The sequence below is a fragment of the Papio anubis genome, chromosome 1 (assembly GCF_008728515.1).
Source record: "Papio anubis isolate 15944 chromosome 1, Panubis1.0, whole genome shotgun sequence".
Lineage (NCBI taxonomy): Eukaryota > Metazoa > Chordata > Mammalia > Primates > Cercopithecidae > Papio > Papio anubis.
The window spans coordinates 91,237,702-91,261,192 of NC_044976.1; the positions used below are offsets into that span (position 1 = coordinate 91,237,702).

At 39.2% G+C, this 23,491-nt stretch overlaps 1 protein-coding gene across 15 annotated transcripts in view; it reads right to left on the reverse strand.

Moving 5' to 3' along the window:
- EVI5 (ecotropic viral integration site 5) overlaps positions 1-23,491 on the reverse strand; it is a 300,894-nt gene that overhangs the window by 77,614 nt on the left and 199,789 nt on the right. For 14 of the 15 annotated variants that reach the window (XM_021944188.2, XM_031650781.1, XM_031650780.1 and 11 more), the window contains 3 exons: positions 23,011-23,169; positions 7,478-7,624; positions 5,208-5,303 (listed from right to left, as the gene is read on the reverse strand). In XM_021944188.2, coding sequence (XP_021799880.1) covers positions 5,208-5,303; positions 7,478-7,624; positions 23,011-23,169 — 402 coding nt within the window. The remainder of the gene's footprint in view (positions 1-5,207; positions 5,304-7,477; positions 7,625-23,010; positions 23,170-23,491) is intronic. The other variant, XM_031650793.1, reaches the window with a different exon arrangement.

Genomic DNA, 23,491 nt, shown 5'->3' on the forward strand with positions numbered 1-23,491 from the left:
CTCTTCCACCTCAGATCATCAGGCATTAGATTCTCTCATAAGGAGAGTGCAACTGAGATCCCTGGCATGTGCAGTTCACAATAGGATTTGTGCTCCTGTGACAATCTAATGACACCACTGATCTGACAGGAGGCGGAGCTCAGGCAGTATGCTGCTGGTTGCCCGCTCACCTCCTGCTGTGCGGCCCAGTTCCTAACAGGCCATGGACTGATACCTGTCTGTGGCCTGGGGGTCGGGGAACCCTGGTAAAGACGGCTCCTGAAGCCACGTAAGTGAGACCCTTCATTCGGGTATAGTTTGTAAAAGCCAAAACCTTGGATTTCAGAGGAATACACACATCCACAACTGATAAAGATGACTGTAAACAACAGTTAAACAAGAAAGAAGAGAGTCAAAAGTAAGTGGTGGTAGCAAAGTTAGGGGAGGTGAGAATGCGAGGAGGATGAAATGGTCAACAACAAATGCAATAAGCACGAGCAGGCAAATACTGAAAAAATAGCAACAAATTTGGCAATTAGCATTCCAGTGATCACTTTATCAAGAGCCAGCTGATGATAATATACCCCTACTGTAATAACAGTAACAATTCTATCACCTCACACCTGTTAGAATGGCCATTATCAAAAAGATGAAAGATAGCAAGTGCTAGAGAGGATGTGGTGGAAAGGGAACTCTTACACACTGTGGGTAGAAATCTAAATCCTCAAAAAATTAAAAACAGATGATATGATCTAACAATTCTACTACTGGGTATATATCCAAAGGAAATGAAATCAGTATGTTGAAACAATATTTGCACTCCCATGTTCACTGCATTATTCACAATAGCCAACACATGCAACCAACCTAAATGTTAATCAATGGATGAATGAATAAAGAAAAAGTGGTGCACATACACACAATGGAATATTATTCAGTCTTAAAAAGGAAGGAAATTCTGTCATTCACAACAACATGAATGAGCGTGGAGAACATTAAGTGAAATAAGCTAGGCTCAGAAAGACAAACACTGCGTGATCTCACATGTGGGATACAAAAAGCTGAACTCAGAAGTACAAAGTAGAATGGTGGTTACCAGGGGCTAGATGCAGGGATAGGGGTAAAGGATTGGAAGATGTTAAAAAGAAAAATTCCATGAATTTTCTATTTTTCAAAAATAATGTAACGCATATCATATTTCATTTTAAACAAAAATCCTGCATGCCAGGTTCTTCATTTTAATAACTATTTCAGAATCAACAAAAAGAGTTATTTAAATCTTACTATTCTGTGACTAAGATGTATAGAAATGTGGTAAATTCTTAGGATTTTCTTGATGTCAGAAAAGTACAGACTAATGCTAAAATCACATATGATAGCATGATTGAAACAAACTGATTACAAATATATTATGCAGTTAGTTCATATTTGAGGTTTTCCTGAATATGTGCACTTTATGGGGATTACTACCAGCAGAACATAAAGGATACCTTTTTATAAACATACAAATCATAATGTGTTGTGATTACCTTTGATCCAGATTAAAAGATGAGGCTATAATATAATATGTAAGTTTGGAAATCAACTACATTTTAAATTGAAATTTAAGGACAAAAGGAAATTTCAGGTGGGAAGAAAATTCTAGATGTTGCAGCAAAGACTATTGTGACTTGGAGTACAATATAATTAAAAACTTTGAAAGACAGATTTTAAACATAATATTTCATCCACAGGGAAAACTTAACACTTTTATCATATTATACAAGAAGAAGTAAGGCATAAGAAGTGACAAAACACATTTACTTTTATTAAAAAAATTTATTTTAGAGACAAGGTCTCACTCTGTCACTCAGACTGGAGTGCAGTGGTTTGATCACAGCTCACTGTAATGTGGAACTCCTACTTCTGGCCTCAAGGGATCGTTCCACCTTAGCCTTCCAAGTAGCAAGGGCTATAGGGGTGTACTATCATGCCCCCAGCTAATTTTTAAAAATTGTTTTGTAGAGACAGGGTCTTACTCTATTGCCCAGGCTGGTCTTGAACTCCTGGCCTCCAGCAATCCCCTGACCTTGGCCTCTCAAAGCACTGGGATTACAGGTGTGAGCTACTGTGCCCTGTAAAAACATATTTATTTTTAAAGCTTTGAATTTTCTTTTGAAGATAGTTTTATAATATCAAAATATGATGAATTTTCACTAAAAAATGGACCTGGAGCACAGTCAACAACACCAAAAAAAAACAAAAACAAAAAAAAAACCCAGGTAAGTTGATTCAGCACAATTAAAAACTTTTGTGATAAAAACACTATCAACAGAGAAAAGGCAACAAACGTAATAGGAGAAAATATTTGCAAACCATATATCTGATAAGAAAGGGATATTGAGAATATATAAATAACTCCTATAACTCAACAACAAAAACAACAAACAACCTGGTTCAATTAAGCTAAGGACCTGAATAGCCATTTATCCAAAGAAGATACATAAATGCGAAATAAGCACATGAAAGTATGCCCAACACAGCAAATCATCAGGGAAATGCAAATCAAAACCACAATGAGATACCACTTCACACCCATTAGGATGGTAATTATAAAAACAACAACAGAAAATTAACAAGTGTTGGTGAGAATGTGGAAAACAATGAAATCCTCATGCATTGCTGGTAGAAATGTAAAATGGTATAGATTCTGTGGAAAATGGTGTGGCAATTTCTTAAAAAATTAAACAATTACTATATGATCCAGCAATTCCACTTCTATGTACTCAAAAGAAGTAAAAGCAGGGACCTGAACAGAAATTTGTACAACTGTGTTCATAGCAGCATTATTCACAATAGCTGAAACATGGAAGCACCCTAAATGTCATCAATGAATAGACAAAAAACGTGTATATACATACAATGGAATATTATTCAGCTTTAAAAATGAAGAAAATTTGTACATACACTATAACATGGATGAACATTGAAAACATTAAGTGAAATAAGCCAGTCACAAAAGGACAAATACAGTCACACACCTCTTAACAATGGGGATGTGTTCTGAGAAATGCATCGTTAGGCAATTTCATCATGCAAACACCATGGAGTGCACTTACACAAACCTACATGGTATAGCTTCCTGCATACCTAGGCTACATGGAATAGCCTATTGCTCCTAGGCTACAAACCTGCACAGCATGTTACTGCACTGGGCACTGTAGGCAACTGTAACACAATGGTCAGTATTTGCGTATCTAAACACAGAAAAGGCACAGGAAAAGTATGTTATAAAAGATAAAAAATGGTATACCCGTATAGAGCACTTACCAAGAATGAAGTTTGCAGGACTGGAAGTTGCTTTAGGTGAGTTAGTAAGTAAGTGGTGAGTGAATGTGAAGGCCTAGGACATGACACTACTGTAAACTTTATAAACATTGTATAGTTAGGCTACACTAAATTATAAAAAATGGTTTTTCTTTCAATAATAAATTAACTATCACTTACTGTAACTTTATAAATTCAGTTTTTTAAACTTCTTGACTCTCATAACATTTAGCTTAGCAAACATATTGTACAGGTGTATAAAATATTTTCTTTTTTATATATTTATTCTGTAAGCTTTTTTCTATTTTTAATTTTTATTTTTAGTAAATATATTCTTTGAAACAGGGTCTTACTCTGTGGCCCAGGCTGGAGCGCAGTGGTGTGATCATGGCTTACTACAGCCTTGACCTCCCAGGCTCAGGCAACCCACCCACCGCAGCCTCCTGAGTAGCTAGGACTGGGACTATAGTGCACCACCAGGTCCAACTAATTTTATTTTGTATTTTTTGTAGAGACAGAGTCTCACTTTGTTGGCCGGGTTGGTTTCAAACTCTTGGGCTCAAGTGATCTGCCCGCCTCAGTCTCCCAAAGTGCTGGGATTACAGGCATAAGCCATTGTGCCTGATGAACAAAAAATTTTTTTAAGTTAAAAAAAAATTAAGGCTGGGCACGGTGGCTCATGCTTGTAATCCAAGCACTGTGGGAGGCAGAGGTGGGCGGATCACTTAAGCCCAGGAGTTCGAAACCAGCCTGGCCAACAAAGTGAGACCTCATTGCTACTAAATAAATAAAAAAATAAGCTGGGCGTGGTCATGTGTGCCTGTAGTCCCAGGTACTGGGGAAGCTGATGAGGACTGCTTGAACCAGGAGTTGGAGTGTGCAGTGAGCTATGACTGTGCCACTAAACTCCGGCCTGGGCAACAGAGTGAGATCCTGTCTCAAAAAAAACAAAAACTAAAAAAAAAAAAATTAAAACATTTGTGTTAAAAACTAAGATACAAACACACATATTAGCTTAGGCCTACACAGGGTCAGCACCACCAATATCACTATCTTCAACCTCCACATCTTGTCCCACTGGAAGGTCTTCAGGGACAGTAACACGCATGAAGCTGTCATCTCCTATGAAAACAATGCCTTCTGGAAAACCTCCTGAAGGATCTGAGACTGTCTTAGAGTTAACTGTTTTTTTGTATAAGTAGAAGTAGACTGTAAAATAGCAATAATAGTATAGCAAAACAACAAATAGTATAGTAAACATATGAACCAGTAACATAGTCATTTATTATCAAGTATTATGTGCTATACACAACTGTATGTACTATACTTTTATAAGAGTGGCAGTGCAGTGGGTTTGTTTATACCAGTCTCATCACAAACACACGAGTAATGTGTTGCACTATAACATAATGATGACTATAGTCACTAGAAAACAGGAATTTTTCAGCTTCATTATCATCCTGTGGGACCATCATCATATATGTTGTCTCACTGAAATGTCCTTATGCAGCATATGACTGTATTGTATGATTCCACTTACATGAGGTAACCAGAGTGGTCAAATTCATAGAGACAAAGTAGAATGGTGGTTTCCAGTTGCTGGTGGTTGCCAGTTGCTGGGGGAATGGGAAGTTAGTATTTAATGGGCAAAGAGGTTCAGTTAGGGAGGATGAAAAAGTTCTGGAAATGGATGGTGGTGATGGCTGCACAACAATGTCAAGTACACTTAATGCCACAGAACTGTATACTTTAAAATAGTAAGTGTTATGTCCATTTTACCACCATAAAAAAAATAAAGTTGGAAATGAATGATTATTGAAAAAAGAATCACAGTCATGAGGATAAAGACTAAGTTACTGTTCAGACAAAGAGGATAGAAGAAACCATATTTTTACATGTACTTTATTATTTTCATATGATACCTGGATTTCAAGCTCAGCAATGTGTTGTCGTAGTTCAGCCACAGCAGCTATGCTATCTGCTTCCCGGAGCCTCACAGCCATCACTTCTTCCTTATTCTAGTGTGGTAAACCAAACCAAAACAAAATAAACCAGGTGTGTTTGGAATTCAGATTTTAGAAAAGTAATAGGAGGCATAAACCATACATTAGTATTATCTAGCAGGGTCTAAGGCAGCATCCATAGTGAAACAATATGCTCACTGCATACAATGAAGCAGTGAGACACAAATGTTCACATCAAGTGGAACAAATAACAATTATAAATGGCCATATATCAATTCAAATTTTAAGTTTCGCCTACAAAGGAATTTGTGTGAAATTTATGAAAAAACTCTAGGGTTTTAGAGTGTTCTGCATTTTGAAACTGGAGTTCATAGGCTTGTAATATCTCAACTTTAAGGGAGAACATTCAAATTAAGTTGAGAGGGAAAATAACATTAATATTATAAATAATATCCACACATTTTACACAAAAAATAAAAAAGCTTTAATAATTATAAGTTAATCATAAGCTATAATCTTATAATACTAAACAAAAATGAATCAGATTTATATAATTCAAGGACTGGCATTCTTGAAAAATTAACTTTGTTCCTGAATCATTCCAACATAACAGGGTAAAATATACACATTTAATCAGAATGTACTAGGTGCTAGGGTAACAATACATTGGTCATTCTCAAAATCTGCAAAGGCATTATGAAAGATTGAATAAATTAACACACAGCTTAAACACAGGGGAGATATCAGAGTCTGCATCTGTAACATACTTCACAGAGGTATTAATGAACAATTAAAAATTAAATAAAATCCCTAATTAGTTCATAAAATCCTCTAATATTCTAAATCTGAGCCCATTACTTAGACAAGTTCAAAGAAAATTATTTTTTTCAACAGTAAGTTCCTTAAAGATTTATTTCCAAAGAACACTTTACTTTTCTCAACAGGTACTAGGGCATTTGAGAAGCAATATTAAATCTAGTAACACCGTTATCAAAATATGTTTACGGAAAACTAACATCAATAATAAATAAAAGATGAAATTTAGTTATCGACAAGATGTCAACACAGACAATTTAGCATCATAAAAACTCAATCAGATATTGGTATGACAAATCAGATTGATACAACCTCATTTAATATTATTTTATTTATAACTTAGTTTAGTCATATCCTTCAAAAGTGACTGTGCTTTAGTATGAATTTCAGTACTGCCTACAGATTTCTGTCAGTATACATTGTAACAGCCATGCATATTTATAAGGATGTAATTTCATCTCTGGATTTCAGTGACACTGATAAACCATTCAAGCTTCACTCTTGGTTTTTAATGACACCAGAATAAGTTGATGGAATTACAGCTTTATATGTGCCATCAAAAGTCTTATTTCTTATACAATAATAAGGCTGGAATCTTTAAAGGGTATCATTCCTGCTATCTCACCATGGAAAGGTGGATGCCTAGTTTATTTTTTTAAAATCCCATAACTTGCCTTTAGTAATCCATTCTAATGCCGAGTCTACAGTCATTTCTTTAGTTATTTCACACACACACACACACACACACACACACACACACACACAGAGCAAATCCTCCCTCCTCTCCTTCTATCTCCGTGCCTTTCCCCACTCTCTCACCACCGCTATACTGTAAATTTATTTCAGGAAAGAATGTACTTGCATTCAAATCCTTTTGATGCTTTTTGAATCCAAACACCTCACAAAAAAGTAAAAGTATATAACTGATTAAAATAATAATGGGTAATATACCCATTTTTGCCAACACACTGGTACATACACATTTCTCTTGCTCTCTAATCTATCCAGAAAACATGTATCAATGTTAACTGCCCACTAATAAGATAACAATCAAAGCAGAGGAGCCCTAAGCTCTCTAAATGATCCACCTTTTTTGATCAAGCCATTAAAAGCTCCGGTTTTAAAGGGTTACCAGTCAAAAGAAAAACTGTAAAGAGATACTAGTAAATGCCAATCCAGGAAATTAAATTAACCAAGGAAGTGACTGAAAATGTTTCTTGACTGAAATCCACCCCAGAAGCAAGATGAGCTAACCTGGTCTGACAGCAACTACCAAAACAAGTTCAGGAAAAGTAGAAAATAGGACACGCTTTTTTGTTTTGTTTTTAAGATAATCTAATCACAATAACACAAACACAAAAAAGGCATTATTATATTGACAAAAAACAAAATCAGTTAATTGACATATTTACCTTGCATTCAATCTCTGCTTGTTTGCGCTTTGCTTCACTTAACTGAGTAAGGAGTCCTTTGTTCTGTGCAGAAAGATACTGCACTTTCTCCTGTAGGCTAACCACCTCTTGTTCTGCTCTTCGAAGATGGTTACTATTGATCTGGTTCTAATAATCAGAAATATAAATACTCAGACTATAGTTACAAGACCTAAAAATTAAAAAAAATTACCTATCCATTTTATACCACAACACTATTAAAAATGTTACTAGTTATTAGGTCAGTGTTATTCAACAAATCAACTTTAAAAAATACGATAAAACTGCCTTTAAAATCAAGTCATCCAAAGGAATGCATACTGTCAATATTAGAAATTCTCATTATAGCTCAATATACCATTTATACAAAAAATAGCTGTAAACTATAAAAATGCTTATATACAACTTGAAGGCATTCCTTTCTAAGATTGGCAATGGGAGTACAAAGTGGATAGATAGAGGAATGGTGAGTTTAATTCCTCTTTCCAGTTCTGGAAAGAAAGCACAACCAGTCAAAAGGTACCATCATGCCTAGCGCAGTGGCTCATGCCTCTAATCCCAGCATTCAAGACCAAGGTGGGCAAATCACTTGTGGCCAGGAGTTTGGGACCAGCCTGGCCAAAATGGTGAAACCTGTCTCTACTAAAAATACAAAAATTAGTCGGGTGTGGTGGTACATGTCTGTAATCCCAGTTACTTGGGAGGCTGAGGCACAAGAATCACTTGAACCCAGGAAGTGGAGGTTGCAGTGAGCTGAGATCACGCAGCTGCACTCCAGCCTGGGTAACAACAAGACTCTGTCTCAAAAAGAAAAAAAAAAGGAAAGGAAAAAAAAAGGTACCATCACTATTTATTGGGCTGTAAACCTGATGTCACACAATATGGCCTATGTGTATTTCTACATGCTCTCAATGTCTAGCACAGTCTCTTTTGATGAAGCACAGATTTTGAATTCTGGTTTTAATATTTGGTCATTAAGCAAACAAGCTAATATCTCTGAGTCTCTATTTCCTTATTTGAAAAATGCACATAAAATACTTTCTATTCCTCATTTTGGTGTCTTCAGAATTAAATGAGATAATACGTGTAACAGGGCCTAATATGTAGCAATAAATCCTAGCTGTTTATTGTATTATAATTACAGAATGTGCTTAAAAAAACATATAGACCTTGAACTAACATGAGATAGTTTTCACACTCAGGTATGACCCAGCCTGAATTCTCTCAATCCTAAATTACTCTATCAGAGGCCTGAAAGAAACAGTAGGGACTTTCATAGCAGAAAGAAGTAAAAATCTAACTTCTCCTTTAACAGTTCTTAAACCTTGGCCAAGTTATTTAATCCTACCAAATTTCAGTAGAGATAGTATTACTTGCCTTTTGAGGCTACGTTGTGAAGATTAGATTATGAGAGAAAAGTTTATGAAAGCAGTCTCATACAATCATGTCATGCCATGTCATGTCATTTCATTTCATTTTTTTGAGACAGAGTCTCACTTTGCTGCCCAGGCAAGAGTGCAGTGGCATGACCTTTGCTCACTGCAACCTCCACCTCCTGGGTTCAAGTGATTCTCCTGCCTCAGCCTCCCAAGTAGCTGGGATTACAGGCATCCACCAGTATGCCCGGCTAATTTTTGTATTTTAGCAGAGACAGGATTTCACCATGTTGACCAGGCAGATCTTGAACTCCTAACCTCAAGTAATCCACCTGCCTCAGCCTCCCAAAGTGCTGGGAGATTACAGGCGTGAGCCACTGCACCCAGGAAATTTTAGATACTTAATAAATGTTCAGTTGTTGCCATTATTATACCTACTTTACCTCACCCTATGAAAAAGACCCTGCCTCTAGTTTTAATGAAAAAATGTAGGTCATCTAACAGATGTAAACTCCAAAATGTTCAACCACTTACAACTTTCTTTATCTTTACTTTTACTTATCTTCCTGTAACACATACTGTAGTCTTTCTCATTCTTTTTTTTTTTTTTTTTTTTTTAAGATATCATCTCATAGGAGCTTGCTGTGTTGCCCAGGCTAGAGAACAGAGGCACAATCATAGCTCACTTGTAGCTTCAATCTTCCAGGCTCAAGCTATCCTCCCACCTCGGCCTCCTGAATAGCTGGGACCACAGGCATGTGCTGCCACGCCCAGATAATTTTTTTAATTTTTAGTAGAGATGAGGTCTTGCTATGTTGCTCAGGCCAGCCTTGAACTCCTGAACTCAAGTGATCCTTCCATCTTGGTCTCCCAAAATCCTGCAATCACAGGCAGGAGTCACTGCACCTGGCCTCTTTCTCATTTTGAATCAACAAATAAGTCTGTCTACAAAATTAAGTAAACTTCTTAGCACTGTATTCAAAATGTATCACAGCCTCTTTTTACTGTCTTACCTGCTACCATCAAAACAAATAACTACACTTCAGAGGGACACATCTTTGACGTAAGCTGCAAATAATTTCCACAGATAAAACCCCTCCCTGCATCCCTGAACACAAGACCATAATTCCACATTATGGTTGATAAATAATACACATGAAACCCAATTATTGACCATGAGTGAGAGACAGCAGAAAAAAATATATTTTAAGAACTCTAAAGATAAAAAATTATAGGACTTTATATAACATAGGTTATGTTTAAAATTACAATATTAATGACATAAAAGGAAGATGCCAAAACATAAGCAAAGAACAAGTCACTATCAAAAAAAATTAAGCAAATCAGAAAAATAACCAAAGAAAATTTCTATAAATACAGCCACTGAATTCAATGAATGGGTTAGACTGGAGATTAGCTGTACTGAAGAAATAATTAGTGTCCCAGAAGAGGTCATTAGACACAGAAAAGAGAATAAGGTCCAAAATAGGTCCAAACCTAATAGGGGTTGCAGGATAAATAGTAAAAAAAAGTGAGATACGATGGTTTAAGAGATGGTAATAGCTGAGAACTTTTTACAATTTAAGAAACAAAAGATATAAATCTACACTTTAGGAAACACGATTAGTTCCAACCAGGATAAAAACAAATAAATCCCTACCAAGATACACTGTAACAAAACTTAGAATGCTAAAGAGGCAAATCAAGGGAAAAACTGAGACCTATAAAGGAAGGGTAATGAAATGTCTAGCAGATATTTCAACAGCAAAAATTCATAATGCTTAAAAAAGAAATTTCACCCTATAGTAGTATACTGAGCTAAACTATCACACAAGAAAAAAGTAAATTTACTTTAAGAAAGTGGGTCGGGTGCAGTGGCTCACACCTGTAATCCCAGCACTTTGGGAGGCTGAGGCAGGCAGATCACAAGGTCAGGAGATCGAAACCATCCTGGCTAACACGGTGAAACCCTGTCTCTACTAAAAATACAAAAAAAAAAAAAAAAAATTAGTCAGACGTGGTGGTGGGCGCCTGTAGTCCCAGCTAGTCAGGAGGCTGAGGCAGAAGAATTGCTTGAACCTGGGAAGCGGAAGTTGCAGCGAGCCGAGATCATTCCACTCCATCTCAAAAAAAAAAGGAAAAGAAAAAAAGCCAGCCAAACTCTAAGTTCAACCCCAGAGCCTCCCAGGAGAGATGCAATGGGATTTAAGCACTTTCTCACCTGGGGCAGAGCAGATGCAGCCACAAGCTAAGAATGATACAGCTAGAATAAATATCAAACTGGTGGAAGCTAAGTATTGGCTGGCTAGACAGTGTGGAGGCTCAGGAGGCAGCAGACTTAGAGCCTAAGTTCATAAACTCTTGCACACTTTTCTTCAGGTACTCCAACAGGTACACACAAAAAAGACTGGTGAGAGTGTTGAGAAAAAAACCTTCATGATACAGGACTCAGGAAGGGGAACAGCAGTCACTATGGGAAGGTGCTAAACTTTGCCTGTCTCCTCTAGGGAATATATGCTTTAATCTGTGTGGATCAGGGCCAACTATTGTCTTTGGGGCACTGGTGAAAGCCACTGCATCTTAGGGAAGGGCAGAACTGCGTTTTGTGCCTAGGACTACATCTAGGGGTAGGCAGGAGCACTAAAGACCAAATGCACCAGATCAAAGGACATAATGAAGCCTAAGACTGAATTTATTTATTTTTTACTTTATTTATTTATTTTTTTCACGGAGTTTCACTCTTGTTGCCCAGGCTGGAGTGCAATGGTGCGACCTTGGCTCACTGCAACCTCTGCCTCCCAGATTCAAGTGATTCTCCTGTCTCAGCCTCCCAAGTAGCTGGGATTACAGGTGTACACCACCACGTCTGGCTAATTTTTGTATTTTTAGTAGAGACGGGGTTTCACCATGCTGGCCTCGAACTCCTGACCTCAGGTGATCCACCCACCTCAGCCTCCCAAAGTGCTGGGGTTACAGGTGTGAGCCACCATGCCCGGCCATTTCTTTTTTTTAATTTAGAAACAGGATCTTGCTTTGTGGTTTAGGCTGGAGTGGCTTAGGCTGGACTGCAGTGGTGTTATAGTTCACTACAGCCTCAAACTCCTGGGCTCAAGCGATCCTCCCACCTCGGCCTCTCAAGTAGCTGGGACTACAGGCACATACTACCACGCCTGGTTGATTTTTAAAAATTTTTATACGAGACAAGGTCTCACTATGTTGCCCAGGCTGGTCTCAAGCTCCTGGCCTCAAGTGATCCTCCTGCCTGGGCCTCCCAAAGTCCTGGGGATTATAGGCATTAGCCACTGTGCCTGTCTAAGACTGAGACTTCATCAGAACAACAGAGAACACTGTTGCCCCTCCAACTCTTCTGTAATAAGTAACAAATGGAATACTGCTGAAGACAGACCCTTTTAAAGTGTTATGCAAAGGGAAGACCTAAAGACACAAAATCGCTCTGGCAAACCAGCTCCTACTCTAAAAATAAGGTATTGCTAAGGGAAAAATAAGGTATTGCTAAGGGAATTTGAAGCCTGTGGTGCACTGACGATAACCACAGAAACAACAAACCTCAAAGTCAGCCCATCTCTGGACTATATTAACTGCAATCTCCCACATTAAAGGCCTAGCAGAAGGAAAAATGTGCCCATTTCCAGGAAGAAAAACTATTTGACTTAGTCCGCAGTCCTACACAAGCTATCCAGCCTTCAACAAAAAAAATTACAAAGCGGGGCCGGGCGCGGTGGCTCAAGCCTGTAATCCCAGCACTTTGGGAGGCCAAGACGGGCGGATCATGAGGTCAGGAGATCGAGACCATCCTGGCTAACACGGTGAAACCTCGTCTCTACTAAAAAATACAAAAAACTAGCCAGGCGAGGTGGCGGGCGCCTGTAGTCCCAGCTACTCGGGAGGCTGAGGCAGGAGAATGGCCTAAACCCGGGAGGCGGAGCTTGCAGTGAGCTGAGATCTAGCCACTGCACGCCAGCCTGGGCGACAGAGCAAGACTCCGTCTCAAAAAAAAAAAAAAAATTACAAAGCATAGCAAAAGGCAAGGAAAAACAAAGCACTCCCAAGAGACAAAGCAATCAACAGAACCAGCATTACATATGACACAGATGTTAAAAATATCTGTGATGGTTAATACTGAGTGTCAACTTGATTGGATCGAAGGATACAAAGTATTGATCCCCTGTGTATCTGTGAGGGTGTTGCCAAAAGAGATTAACATTTGAGTCAGTGGGATGGGAAAGGCAGATCCACCCTTAATCTGGTGGGCACAATCTAATCAGCTGCCAGCCAATATAAAGCAGGCAGAAAAATGTGAAAAGGAGAGACTGGCCCAGCCTCCCAGCCTACATCTTTGTCCCATGCTGGATGCTTCCTGCCCTCCACCATCAGACTTCAAGTTCTTCAGTTTTGGAACTCAGACTGGCTTTTCTTGCTCCCCATCTTGCAGATGGCCTATTGTGGGACCTTGCCATCGTGTAAGTTAATACTTAATAAACTCCTATATACATATATATGTATATATAGGAGTTATATATATGTGCATTTATATATAACATACATATTATATAACATTATATAACATATTACATATGTTTTTTATATATATATATTATTGCTGTATATATCCTATTAGTTCTGTCCCTCCAGAGAACCCTGACTAATACAGATATTGGTACCAGGAGTGGTTCTAGAGGAACAGAATATTAAGGTTGGAGTTATTTCATTGGTTTGGGGGTTTCTGGAGTTGGCTACTTAATATGATTAGACCCAAAAATGCTAAGGACTCTACTTCTAATAGTATGAAGCACACTGATACCTCTTGGCATGAACTGTTTAGAGTTATGCAAAATAAGTGCATTTGACACTCCTGATTTACTATTTGTGAGAGGCAAGCAATTTAGTGACTCTATACATAATACCGTTCACTATATGTGGAGAACCAAGGGATGTAATGAAGTTGGTTGGTTGCTCCTAAGTTCACTGGACAAAGTGATGAAAGAAAATGATGAACTCAGGGATTCTGTCTCCCAGCTTCAGAAGCAGATACTAAGCCTCAAATCTGCTAAGACTGCCTTGAATGAGAGTAGACAGTCACAAGCTCTTCATGAGAGTGGCTGACCTGCAACGAAAGATGCATGCACAGCCTTGTCAGGTGTCTACTGTTAAAGTGAAGGCATTGATTGGAAAACAATGGGGCCCTAAAACTTGGAATGGGGATGTGTGGGAGGACCCTGATGAAGCTGGGGACACTGAGTTTGTAAACTCAGATGAACCTTTTTTATCAGAAGGAACAGCTTCCCCATCCCTAGTAGTAGTAACAACCCCTTCCCGACCCATGCTGCCATCAGCCTTTCCACCTTGGTCTGAGGAAATGAACCCTGCACTGCCTGAGGCAACATTGATGCCCTCCCCTGAGGAAGTTGCCAGGCAAGATAATGTTGATTCTTCTCAAGAGCCACCCCCAACACCTGTTTGCTTCTAGACCTATAGCTAGGTTAAAGTCTCAGTGGGCCCCTAGAGGTGAGGTTGACAGTGTGACCCATGAGGTGTGCTACATTTGAAAAAAAAATGTTTGAGTTCTCTAATTTATATAAACAGAAATCTGGAAAACAGGCCATGGGAATGGATATTAAGGGTATGGGATAATGGTGAAAGGAACACAGAGTTGGATCAGGCTGAATTTATTGATTTGGACCCACTAAGTAGGGACTCAGCATTTAATGTTGCAACTCTGGGGGTTAAAAAAGGTTCTAATAGTTATTTTCTTGGCTGAAAGATGGATTAGAAGATGGCTCACAGTGAGTGAGCTGGAAACTCCTGATCTCCCTTGGGTTTTTTTTTTTGAGACGGAGTCTCGCTCTGTCGCCCAGGCTGGAGTGCAGTGGCCGGATCTTGGTTCACTGCAAGCTCTACTTCCCGGGTTTACACCATTCTCCTGTCTCAGCCTCCTGAGTAGCTGGGACTACAGGCGCCCACCACCTCGCCCGGCTAGTTTTTTGTGTTTTTTTAGTAGAGACGGCGTTTCACTGTGTTAGCCAGGATGGTCTCGATCTCCTGACCTCGTGATCCGCCCGTCTTGGCCTCCCAAAGTGCTGGGATTACAGGCTTAAGCCACCACGCCCGGCCTCTCCCTTGGTTTAATGTAGAGGATGGGATCCAAAGGTTTAGGGAGATTGGGATGGTGGAGTGGATTAGTCACTTTAGACCTACTCATCTCAGCTGGGAGGGTCCAGAAGACATACTCTTGACCAATGCCTTTTGAAATAGATTTGTGAGGGCAGCACCTGTATCTTTGAAGAGCCCTGTAATTGCTCTTCGCAGTATGTCAGATCTAACGGTGGGAACTGCAGTTACTCAACAACAAAATTTAAATACAAAGGGAATAATTGAATCCCAAGGTGGCAGCGGCCAAGTGACAGTACTTAACCATCAACGGCAAGGTGGACGTAGCTACTGTAATGAACAGCAGCGGCAAAGGGGCAATCAAAATAGTCTGACTTGTTTAGAACTCTGGTATTGGCTAATTAATCATGGTGTTCCTAGAAGTGAAATTGATAGGAAGCCTGCAGGATTCCTACTTAATTTATACAAGCAGAAAACTTCTAGGTCGAATGGACAAAATACTTATTTGAATTACAAAAACAGAGATTCATGGCCCCTACAGGTGAGTCACAGCAGAGACCCCTAGGATTTTGGAGCGAGACCCTGCCATCTTCTGCAGACAACTACTCTCCTTTTGAGAGACAGCTGTTGGCCTGTTATTGGGCTTTGGTGGAAACTGAACCATGGTTCATCATAGTCACGAACTGACTATGGGTCATAAAGTCACCATGCGACCTGAACTGTATATCATGAACTGGGTACTTTCTGACCCATCTAGTCATAAAGTGGGCTGTGCACAGCAGCACTCCATCATCAAATGGAAGTGGTATACACGTGATTAGGCCTGAGCAGGTCCTGAAGGGACAAGTAAATTCCATGAGGAAGTAGCTCAAATGCCCATGGTCTCCACTCCTGCCATCCTGTCTTCTCTCCCCCAGCCTGCACTGATGGCCTCATGGGGAGTTCCCTACGATCAGCTGACAGAGGAAGAGAAGACCAGGGCCTGGTTCACAGATGTTTCTGCACGATATGCAGGAACCACCTGAAAGTGGACAGCCACAGCACTACAGCCCCTTTCTAGGACATCCCTGAAGGACAGCGGTGAAGGTAAATCTTCCCACTGGGCAGAACTTTGAGCAGTGCACCTGGCTATGCACTTTGCATGGAAGGATAACTGGCCAGATGTGCGAGTATACAATGATTCATGTAGCTGATGGTTTGGCTGGTTGGTCAGGGACTTGGAAGAAGCATGATTGGAAAATTGGAGACAAAGAAATCTGGGGAAGAGGTAAGTGGATGGACTTCTCTGAGTGGCCAAAAACTGTGAAGACATTTGTATCCCATGTGAGTGCCCACCAACGAGTGACCTCAGCAGAGGAGGAGTTTAATAATTGAGTGGATAGGATGACCCCTTCTGAGGACACCCCTCAGTTTCTTTTCCCAGCCACCCACTGTCGCCCAATAAGCCCATGAACAAAGTGGCCATGGTGGCACGGATGGAGGTTACACACGCTGTCAGCAACATGGACTTCCACTCACCAAGGCTGACCTGGCTACAGCCACTGCTGAGTGCCCAACTTGCCAGCATCAGAGACCAACACTGAGCCCTTGATATGGCACCATTCCTTAGGGTGATCAGCTAGCTACCCGGTGGCAGGTTGATTATATTGGACCTCTTCCATCATGGAAAGGGCAGAGGTTTGTCCTCACTGGAACAGACACTTACTCTGGATATGGGTTTACCTATTCTGCACGTAATGCTTCTGCCGAGACTACCATCTGTTGACTCACGGAATGCCTTAACCACTATCATGGTATTCCACACAGCATTGCCTCTGACCAAGGCACTCACTTTATGGCCAAAGAAGTGTGGCAGTGGGCTCACGTTTATGGAATTCACTGATCTTACCATGTTCCCCATCATCCTGAAGCAGCTGGATGGATAGAATGGTGGAATGGCCTTTTGAAGTCACAATTACAATGTCAACTAGGTGACAACACTTTGCAGGGCTGGGCCAAAGGTCTCCAGAAGGCCGTGTATGCTCTGAATCAGCATCCAATATATGGTACTGTTTCTCCCATAGCCAGGATTCACGGGTCCAGGAATCAAGGGGTGGAAGTAGAAGTGGCACCACTCACCATCACCCCTAGTGATCCACTAGCAAAATTTTTGCTTCCTATTCCCTCAACATTAATTCTGCTGGCCTACAGGTCTTAGTTCCAGAGTGAGGAACGCTACCACCAGAAGACACAACAACAACTCCATTAAACTGGAAGTTAAGATTGCCACCTGGACATTTTGGGCTCCTGCTACCTTTAAGTCAACAGGTTAAGAAAGGAGTTACAGTGTTGGCTGGGATGACTGACCCAGACAATCAAGACGAAATCAGCCTACTACTGCACAACAGAGTAAGGAAGAGTATGCATGGAATACAGGAGATCCATCAGGGCATCTTAGTATTACCATGCCCTGTGATTCAGGTCAACGGGAAACTACAACATCCCAATCCAGGCAGGAATACAAATGGCCCAGACCCCTCAGGAATGAAGGTTTGGGTCACTCCACCAGGAAAAAAAACACAACCTGCTGAGCTGCTTGCTGAAAGCAAAGGGAATACAGAATGGGTAATAGAAGGCAGTCATCAATACCAGATACCACTACGTGACCAGCTGCAGAAACAAGGACTGTAATAGTCATGAGTATTTCCTCCTTTTGTTAAAATCATGTTTGTGTATGTATATTTGTACTAAGAAAATATATTTTATCATGTGACACAAGATTTATTGACTTCATATCAGCATTTAAGTATTGTTAACTTTATGTAATAGCTTTTGAGTCGGGGATTGGTGCATTTCCGGTTGTACAAAGGATAGCTGTATTACGTTAGGTGTAATTATTACCGCATTATTGTCTTTATTTGAAGATTATGTATGATCTCAGGAGATGTGCATAGGTTCAAGTTGACAAAAGACGGACTTGTGATGGTTAATATTGAGTTAATATCCAAGATCAATACAAAGTATTGATCCTCGGTGTGTCTGTGAGGGTGTTGCCAAAAGAGATTAACATTTGAGTCAGTGGGCTGGGGAAGGTAGATCCACCCTTATCTGATGGGCACAATCTAATCAGCTGCCAGCGGATATAAGGCAGGCAGAAAAATGTGAAAAAGAGAGACTGGCCCAGCCTATATATTTCCCCCATGCTGGATGCTTCCTGTCCTCGAACACTGGACTTCAAGCTCTTCAGTTTTGGGACTTGGACTGGCTCTCCTTGCTCTTCAGCTTATAAACAGCCTATTGTGGGACCTTGTGATCGTGTAAGTTAATACTTTAAATAAACTCCCCTTTATATATATATATCCTATTAGTTCTGTCCCTTTAGAGAACCCTGACTAATACAATAGCTGACAGAGAATTTAAAATAACTGTGATTACTATACTAAAGGCTCTAAGGTAAAGGTGAAAATCATATAAGATTAGACAGGTAATATCAGCAGAAAAATGAAAACTGTGAGTCAAAAAGAAAAGCTAGAGATGGGCTGGGCACAGTGGTTCGTGGCTGTAATCCTAGCACTTTGGGGAGGCTGAGGTGGGAGGATCACTGGGCTCAAGAGTTTGAGACCAGCCTGGGCAACACAGTGAGACCCTTTCTCTTTGAAAAAAAAAATTTTTTTTTTAAAGAAAAGCTAGAAATGAAAAATGGTAACAGATGTAAAGAATGCCTTCAGTGGCTCATCAAACAACTCCACAAAGCAATGGAAAGAATGAGTGAACTTAATAACTTGTCAGCAAAAATGTTTTAGTCAATGGAAACTGAAAACAGAAAGAGAAAAATAATAGGGACAAAAAGAACAGAGCAACAAAGAGTTGTCAGACAACCTTGAACAATCTAACATATGTATAATTGAAACCCCTGAAGAAGAGAGCGTGAGAAGAAATACTTGAAGAAATAACAACCAAGGGCCGGGCATGGTGGCTCACGCCTGTAATCCCAGAACTTTGGGAGGCCGAGACCAGCGGATCACCTAAGGTCAGGAGTTTGAGACCAGTCTGACCAACAGAGAGAAACCCCGTCTGTACTAAAAATACAAAATTAGCCAGGCTTGGTGTCACATGCCTGTAATCCCAGTTACTTGGGAGGCTGAGGCAGGAGAATGGCTTGACCCCAGGGGGCAGAGGTTGTAGTGAGCCGAGATCACGCCATTGCACTCTAGCCTGGGCAACAGGAGTGAAACTTCATCTTTAAAAAAAAAGAAAAAGAAATAACAACCAAGAATTTTCCAAAATTTATGGCATACACAAATCTATAAATCAAAGAAACTCAGAGAAAAAAAAAACAGATCTAGGTATATCATATTCAACCTGCTATAAGGAGAAAAGCTTGAAAGCAACTAGAGGAAAAAATACGTTACAGGTTGAGGAACAAAAATAAGAATTACAACACAGTGCTGGCTGGCATGGTTTCTGACAAGAAGATAGTAGAGTGATTTAAAGTTTTATAAGAAAAAAACTGTCAAGGCAGAATTCAATATCCTGCAAATATATCTTTTAAAATTGAAGAAATAAACATTTTCTTCAAACAAAAACCAGCACTAAAGAAAATGATAAAAGAAGTTCTTACAGCAGAAAAAATAAGATACCAGACAGAAACATGGATCTGCACAGACTGCTGAAACAGAATATCTTGAAGGAAAAACACATTTCATTAAAAGTTTTTCAATTTCTATGAAAGATAACTTTAATGCAAAATTAGTAGTATATATGTTTGGACAATATGTAAAATGTATGACAATTTCACAAAAGAGGTAGAAAGATTTGAAAATACACTGTTGAAAGAGCCTTAGATTACACATGAAGTGTAATATTTATTCATTTATTATTTATAACTTATTATTTGAAGGTACACTCTATTTATTGTAAAACCTAGAACAACCACTAAAAAAACTCTTGAAAGATGTATAAATAAATAAGTTAAATGTGAAGATAAAAATGGAATCACAATAAATATCTAATAAATCCAAGAGAAGGTAGAAAAAAAATAAAGAAACAAAGAACAGACAGAATAAACAAAATAGCTAGAAAGGTGACAGATATCCATCCAAATAAAATCACAAAACTGAGACCAAACATGATGGTAAAAGAAACTATGAGACTAAATGGTTTTTAGTTTTTAGTTTTTTTTGTTTTTCTTTGAGGTGGAGTCTTGCTCTGTCACCCAGACTGGAGTACAGTGGCGTGATCCTGGCTCACTGCTGCAACCTCCACCTACTGGGTTCAACCGATTCTCCTGCCTCAGCCTCCCGAATAGCTGGGACTACAGGCATGTGCCACCACGCCCGGCTAATTTTTTTGTATTTTTAGTAGAGATGGGGTTTCACCATGTTGGCCAGGCTGGTTTCAAACTCCTGACCTCAGGTGATCCACCTGCCTTGGCCTCCCAAAATGTTGGGATTACATGCTTGAGCTACTGCACCCAGCCAGTTTTTATAGCTTTATTGAGATACAGTTCACATATTATAAAATTGACCTCCCTCAAGTATACATATATTCAGTAGTTTTTAGCCTATTGAGAGTTGAACAATCATTTATCAGACTGTATTTTTAAAAGTAACCAACTATATGCTGTTTATCAGAGATAAAAACACATACAAACAAATTAAGATGGGAAAAAATATAGTACAACTTATCTTAAGAAATCTAAATCTAGGCAGGGCGCGGCGGCTCACACCTGTAATCCCAACACTTTGGGAGGCGGAGGTGGGCGGATCACAAGGTCAGGAGTTCAAGACTAGCCTGGCCAGCATGGTGAAACCCCATCTCTACTAAAAATACAAAAATTAGCCGGGCACGGTGGTGGCCGCCTGTAATCCCAATTACTCAGGAGGCTGAGGCAGGAGAATAGCCTGAACCCAGGAGGCAGAGGTTGCAGTGAGCTGAGATCTGGCCACTACACTCCAGCCTGGGAGACACAGCAAGACTCCATCTTAAAACAAAAAACAAAAAACAAAAAAAAACCTAAATCTAAAATATTAAAAACCTGAATCGAGCAATGGGAATGTGTTGTATCTCTGTGTATGTGATCTCCATCACAAATATGTTTTTAGTATTTTGATAACTATACCTCAATAAAAGTGGCTGGGATTTATGCATTAAAAAATATTATTTTAAGAAGGGGTATACAGGTTCCAGACTGCCAACAGTGTTGATGGCAGAGACAAACACAAAAATGGTAAGAACCTTTGTACTTAAGAAACTCTTGAAGATATACACAAGGAAACCTAAGCAAGAATGTTCAGAGTAGCACTGTTCGCAAGAGCAAAAAGGAGAGTGGATCAATAAATTGAGGTATAGTCACTGACAGACTTTTCTAAAAGTCCTTAAAATGACAGAACTGGAGTTACATGTATAAACATGGACAAATTTCTTAATCTAAATGGTGGATACATGAGTGTTTGATATAATACTCTTTAGATTACTATACATCACCACCATTACACCATACGATTTTTTTTGTTTTGGTTTTTTTTCATTTATCAATGTGAAAATTTCATGGATCATCACCAGTCCAAATACTGGCTGGCATTTAGGAACCAGTGCTTCATACCATCCTGCTTCCAGCAAAATCCATCCAAAATCACACTTATTAGTCAGCGACAGTATTAGGCACAACACAAATTCCTTAGGAAACCTTTCTCCAAACCACCTAGTTGAAATTAATTTTCCCCTCTTAGTCTCCATATAATTCCTGTCTAACTCTCTACTTACCAAATTTCTGAGTTATATTAAATACTGTCTGTGCATACCTGATTTCCCAAGTGTAAGTCCTTTAACGGCTGAGGCAGTGCTTTGTGTTTCACAAGTTCTCAAAACCATGTCTGTTGGATTTGATTTATTCACCTCTACCCACTGTGAAATAAATCCTCAACAATGGCTTAAAAGCTGTGTTTTCATCTTTAGTATCTATACTAAAATAAAATCTGATTACAAAAATAAAACTTCCCATTGTAAAACTTAAGACTTCTACTATTCATAATCTCAAGTGTACCTCTTCCTATTTTAATTATACCGAATAAAATAATGCATGGAAAGTATTTTATATAGAATAATACAAGAAAAATATAAGAAAATAACTTTGAACAATGTTCAAAAAAAACAAGATATATTTATTTTGAAGAAATTACATATTCATGTTACCATGTTTGAGATTATGATCATTTTGCACACTGGAATACAGAATGATGTATGAGTTAACTATGCCCCCTACTGACTGAATAAATACTTTAAAAACATTCACAGAGTGTAAGAATATGGTCCAAACAAATGTACCACATGAAAACCAAATGTGCCTTTACCATGCAAATGGGTTTCATAAAAAGACCTTGGCAGATCTTAAATATATTTAAGATAGAATTTATTGGAGAGAAGAGAGACCTGAGAAGAAGGGCAATTTTAGAATTTACTGCCCAGGGTCACCACATTAAACAACTTTAGGAAGCATCATTCACATTATAGTATACATCAGTGGTTCCCAACTGGGGCAATTTTGCCCCCCAGGGGACATCTGGCAATGTATGTGGAAACATTTTTGGTCGTCACAACCTGGGATAGGAGAGACGTTACTGGCAACTAGTGGGTAGAGGCCAGGGATGCTGCTAAACATCTACAACGCACGGACCAGCTCCGTAAAACAAAGTATCTTCTAGCCAAAAATGTTAAAAGTGTTGAGGTTGAAAAATTTTGCTCTACATAGTGTTCCTTCTCAAGTCATGCAGCACGGCAATGCTACGAGTTTTACCCAATAAAGTCAAATAAAATTTGACTGGCTTGAACTTTGTTGAATGGGTCAAAGAAGGATTAAACCTCTGAAATCCAATATAAAAATTTTTTGCCATCTTCATTTGGGCTAGAAAACTGCAGTCTATAGAGTTTCATATCTTCACCTTTTATCTCTATTCTAGATGATACAATCTGTGCACAAACCCTTGATCAGCTAATGATACTTTTTAAAGATACTGGGCTTTCCCATCATACCTGTGTTTCCATTTCCATCATCTTTTGTTTTATTTCTCTTATTTCTGCCTGTGTTTCAGCTTCTCTAAGTCGAATGGTCATCAGTTCATCTTGTAACTCATTCATAGCATTTTTCTTCGGTGGGTCTTTCCATCTCCCAGTAGTACGAGCTAAGTGGCGCTAAAGCATAAAAAATTATATTGCAGCAAGTACTCTTAGTATCAAAATCAGAGCTAATATTACTGAGCACTTATTTCAGGCCTGTGCTATATAAAACACTTTCCACACATTATTTTATTTAATCCCTAGAAAATCCTATTAATCAGGCACTATTATCATCTGAATAAAAGGGTTTCATAAAAAGACCTTTGCAGATCTTAAGCATATTTAAGATAGAATTTATTGGCCAGGCACGGTGGCTCACACCTGTAATCCCAGCACTTTGGGAGGCCGAGGCAAGCAGATCACCTGAGGTCAGGGGTTCGAGACCAGCCTGGCCAAC